The sequence below is a fragment of the Frankliniella occidentalis genome, unplaced genomic scaffold (genome assembly GCF_000697945.3).
Source record: "Frankliniella occidentalis isolate FOCC.00 unplaced genomic scaffold, Focc_3.1 Scaffold8, whole genome shotgun sequence".
NCBI classification, from domain to species: domain Eukaryota; kingdom Metazoa; phylum Arthropoda; class Insecta; order Thysanoptera; family Thripidae; genus Frankliniella; species Frankliniella occidentalis.
The window spans coordinates 1,574,367-1,578,958 of NW_026267138.1; the positions used below are offsets into that span (position 1 = coordinate 1,574,367).

Genomic DNA, 4,592 nt, shown 5'->3' on the forward strand with positions numbered 1-4,592 from the left:
GTAGCAGCGAAGATGAGTACAAGGTGGATGACAAGAGAGAGAGAGAGAGAAGGGCGCAGGCACGCGGGAGGGGGAAGAATAAGACGAAGATGAGAAACGGGGCTGGGAAAATGGAAAATAAACAGAGGGGTGAGGGGTTGGTGGTAAGGGGTCGAGGAAGAAGGGGGGTGGGGGCGGAGGCCAACAAGGTGGACGTTAAGGCAGAGAAGAGGGGGAGGGGGGCACCTCGTCTCGACGCGTGGACAAGGAATAGAGCGCGCCGCGCGGCGTCACACAAGCCGAGGGGGAGGCTGGAGCACATGTGGGGGCGCGCGGGGGAGGCAGTGTGGGAATGCGGAGACGACGGTAGTGATGCGATAAAAGGAGGTGGACCTGCGGCGGGAGCATAAAGGTGAGAGAAAAGGAGGCGCCGGGGAGAAATGAGATTTTCTTGCTGCGTTTAAAGGGGAGGGGAGTCGGAAGGCGGGGAGGGTGAGGGGGTCGCGGTGGTGGATACGACTGTTCCATTTGCGCTCGGTCTGTCGCACGGCTGCGCACAGCACGACCGACGCCTTTTTGGCTCCCCGAAACGGCGCCGTGCGTGCGGCGAGCACATTACGAGACTCCTTTCCGCCACCTCGCGCCTCGCCTCCCCGCCCCCGTCTCCCCTCGAGTCCCCACGGATTCAGTCCGTCCTCTGTCGCCCAGATGAAGGAGCTTAGGAGATGGTGTTGATGATTGAGCTCTAACTCAAAGCTGGGATGGGAGGGCTGGGGGGAAGGTCAGACGGCATACTCATTTCGCGGTTCCGGATTAAAAAGTTCTTCCGTTGGGGAGGATTAGTACTCCTCCCGTCACTCGGTCTCCCCCCACCCCCCCTTCTCCAATCTCTGTCTCTTCATCTTTCTTTCGTGCCATAATTGTACGGAGTAAGTTAACGCTGCTCTTGGCCTGGGCTGCTATGCAGAAGTCGTTACCCCCCGCATAGAAAGTAAGATAGTCCGATTTACAAATCATTTAAAATAATTATCAGAGAATTTGTCCCCCAAAAGATGGAAAAGCTGGAGATAGCCGAATGAAGTAAGCTTGAGAGAGATTATTTAAGCGTACACGTTGCGCTTCGTAGGTGTTTGGAATGTGTGAATGAGGGTAGGAGCGCGAGTGGAGGGCACATGTTCCTCCGGGAGCGCGGCGGGGACGCCACGCCCGCGTGCTGTGCATAGTGTTCCTCACTAGGCGAGCGCCACGCCGCGCCACATCCTTAAGTGCACTACTCGCACAGCGCACTAACTGCGACAATACGGACGGAAGAAGCGGGGGTGTGCACGAATGGGGTTCGAATTCTCTCCATTCTCTAAAAACATAAAAAAGACTAGAAGGGCGCGATTCTTTTGCTCGGAACCAATTTTAACACTTTACTTGTGACGACCCCCGGCCCCATGTTCCGCTCATTGGCACGCGCTAGGGTGGTTCAAAATGACAATTTCCGCATGTTTGAGCTCGGCTTGTGCATTGGTTCCCAATCTCAAATTTTAACCGAACGCGGCTTGTCTGAAATATAATTTACCTTCTTTGCGAAACAATCCACGTTCGGTCGAAATTCGACATCAGGGACCATGTGCAAGCCGGGCTCTCTACTTCATTTTGAACCACCCTAGCGCGCCCCTCACCTGCGGCAAAAGTACGCCGCGGCAACTGGCTGATCATTCCAACTGACAGCCGGGCAGGTACAACCCGTCCAGCCGAGTTGAGACTGATGACGTGTGGCCCCGGGCGGATTGTGCTGGGGAGCTTGTCGCCTGTGTGCGCACGCTGCGCAGCGTAACGACTCAACCGCCCCGCCCCACCACGCCCCACGCCACCACGCCCCACGCCACCACGCCCCGCCACGCCCCACACCACCACGCTCCGCCCCGCCGGCGGTACGTTCCACCACTCTGCTACCAGCCCAGACGTCAAATAATAATCAGCAAGCAAACACGCGCTGGGTGGCGGCCACCGTGCTCCCACGTGGCTCAACTTGTATGAAAGGCACCCAACCCCCGAACTCCCGCCCCACCCCACCCCGACACACTGCTTGCATTCAGATTCTCGGCCACATTCGGCACAAATTCTCCGCGCCCCCGTCCCCGCGGTGTCGCTCGGAGCGTCGCGACGCCGACGTCAGGAAACAGCAGAGAGTAAATACTTTCGCTTCACTTGCGCACACCACCTCTCGCCGTCTTTCTCCTATACTTTTACGTCCGCGGAGTTGTACAACAAAAGAAACCGTTTTCATTCTGCTCGTATTATTTTTCGGTTCCGCGCCTCCCCTCTCCCCCTTCTCTCACGGGGCGGCGCGAAGCGAAAACGTTTGACACGACTCGTACAAAAGTTTTCCCGAAGACTAAAATAAGAAAAATTGAGGTGAAAGGGGTATACACTGACGAGGGACTGAGAGAAGAAGAAAAATAAAAGAGAGTGAGAAAACATTGCTTATTACAAAGCAAAGGCAGCCCTTCGGCCGAAACCAAGCAGCAGCACAGAAACAGGTGGAGTCTACAAATCGCGTCAGCAAGGGGTGCTGCGACGAGGGAAGAAAGTGTGAAAGCGAAAGATTTTTTATTTGAAGGGTAATTGCTTTGGGCCGGCGCAAATCTTAGGGTCTCAGTCTCAGTGTGCTTCATGGACTCGTCGATGTTGCCCCTTGCCCCCGGTCACCACCTCCAGCTACACCCGTCCTCCAGCTACACCCGAAGTCTTGTGTTATTGAAAAGATGAAAAAGGTTTCGAGTAAAGTTGAAACAGAAGGGTCCTTTCGCACCTATCACCGCAACCTTTTGAGTGAGATGCCGCGCTCGAAACGAATAAGGCAGTTTTTCCTTTTTCGTCTCTAATCAAAGCGACCCTAGTGTTTGTTTGCAATTTGGAGGATGCAATAATTAACACCGAAAGGCTTTAAAAGCCCCTATGCCACCACCAACCCGCACCAATCTGTGGACATTTACGGAACATGCTAGTATAAATTGCCTTTACAAGACGACAGAGGGGAAGTGTCCTACATAGACTACTATGCCTTTGTTTCACGGGGCGATGGGGTCGATGGCACGGCAGAAAGGTCCACCTCTATTCGCGCATGGCAAAGTCGAAACTGAGCAGAACATTTCGTTTCGGCTGCGGAGGAACCAGCCAAACAATGAAGTCTCGGCATCGTCAGCACGAATAACAATTTGAGCTTGGAGTTCTGTTACTACCCATTTTGGGTCATTTGACATGTACCGAGTGTTTCATGAAAGACACAGGTGCGGGCGGGTTTGCCCACCCGCTCCACCCGTAAGGCGCCATAGCCTCTTTAGGTAGGCAAATAACCAGCCCGCACCTGCGTCTTCTATGAAACACCCGGTACTTACGTCCGGAGGAGTTAAAGAGCCGATGGGTCGGAGGGTGAGGTTGGTGGAGCCGGGCGAGGTGGGGCAAGGCAAAGTAAGAGTCCTTCTGATCAGAAAATCGAGGAAATGTGACGGCAGAGGTCGCCGTGGAGCATGGTGGGGCGTGGCGTAGCGTTGTGGGGTGGAGTGGCTTGGGCGCGGCGGGCGGGCGAGGCGGGCGCGCGAGCGGGGTCTTTGATACAGGCCATTGTTTCTGGCCGGGCCAGCGATATTCCCTGTCGCACAAATAAATTGAAAAGCAGGGCTCGCGGCGCCAGCTGCGCGGGGCCCTCCAAGGTAGTGATTAGGGAGGGGGAAGGGGAAGAGCAGGGCGGACCGAGGGGAGGTAGTGACATCTCAAATTAGATTGACAAGGACAGTAAACGAGTAAAAGGAAAAGAGAAGGCCGACTGGCAATGTTGAAACATTAGGCTGAATAATAGAAGGAAGAAACGAGTTCCTCGTTGAACACGTAAAACAGCAGCGCAGCAGCGTTTCAGCGGAATCGAATATTCCCGGTGCGCATCTTACTCACCCGTGTACACGGTTGCGAATCTGCTCCGTTCCGCCGGCGGGGCCCACTTGGCGATCATGAACTGGATGGCGGGGAACGTGACGCCCTGCACAGAGACATTCGTTGCGTCAAAAAACAGATTTGGAAATGTTTTATTATTGCGTTTGTTCGGGACGTTGAAAAGCAAACAAACGGGCGCAAACAGGGCATAAAACGTCGAATTGCTGAAGATGACTATGGTAATGATACATGAAAAGCGGCGCAAGGAGAGGAGGAGAAAGAAAACGAAAACCGGTTAGCCGGGGGAAAGGGGGGGGGGTCTCTCCCGTGTAGTACTAATTCCATTCCCAGAGCGCGGGCACGGATCTCGAGAAGTGCTGCTGCTTTAGCGAAAATGGTTGGCGCGGGGCGGCATGGCTCGACAAGGTCTCGCGAAATGAGATGAGGAAAGAGACGGAAACAGGATCGACCTCCTCTGCAGGCGGAAGAGAGGGAGCGGGGGGCGGGGCGGGCTCCCTTTGAATGTTCCGGTCCATGTCACTCCCTGGCTGCGCCCCGGCTCCGCTCCTCGGCTCCGCCCGCTCCTCCGACCAGTATAGTGTTGCGAGGGCGAAGATGCCGTGAGCGATGGCGCTTACTATATACTACTTTGTCGAAGACGAGAAATGGAGAGGAGCGCGACCGGCAAAGAT

At 55.2% G+C, this 4,592-nt stretch overlaps 1 protein-coding gene across 1 annotated transcript in view; it reads right to left on the reverse strand.

Annotated features, from left to right (window-relative positions):
- Window positions 1–3,913: 3,913 nt before the first annotated feature.
- The window catches only part of LOC113205925 (sialin-like), a 36,434-nt gene continuing 35,755 nt past the window's right edge, over window positions 3,914–4,592 (reverse strand). Inside the window, exon 4 of the mRNA XM_052275457.1 lies at window positions 3,914–4,006. Coding sequence (XP_052131417.1) covers window positions 3,914–4,006 — 93 coding nt within the window. The remainder of the gene's footprint in view (window positions 4,007–4,592) is intronic.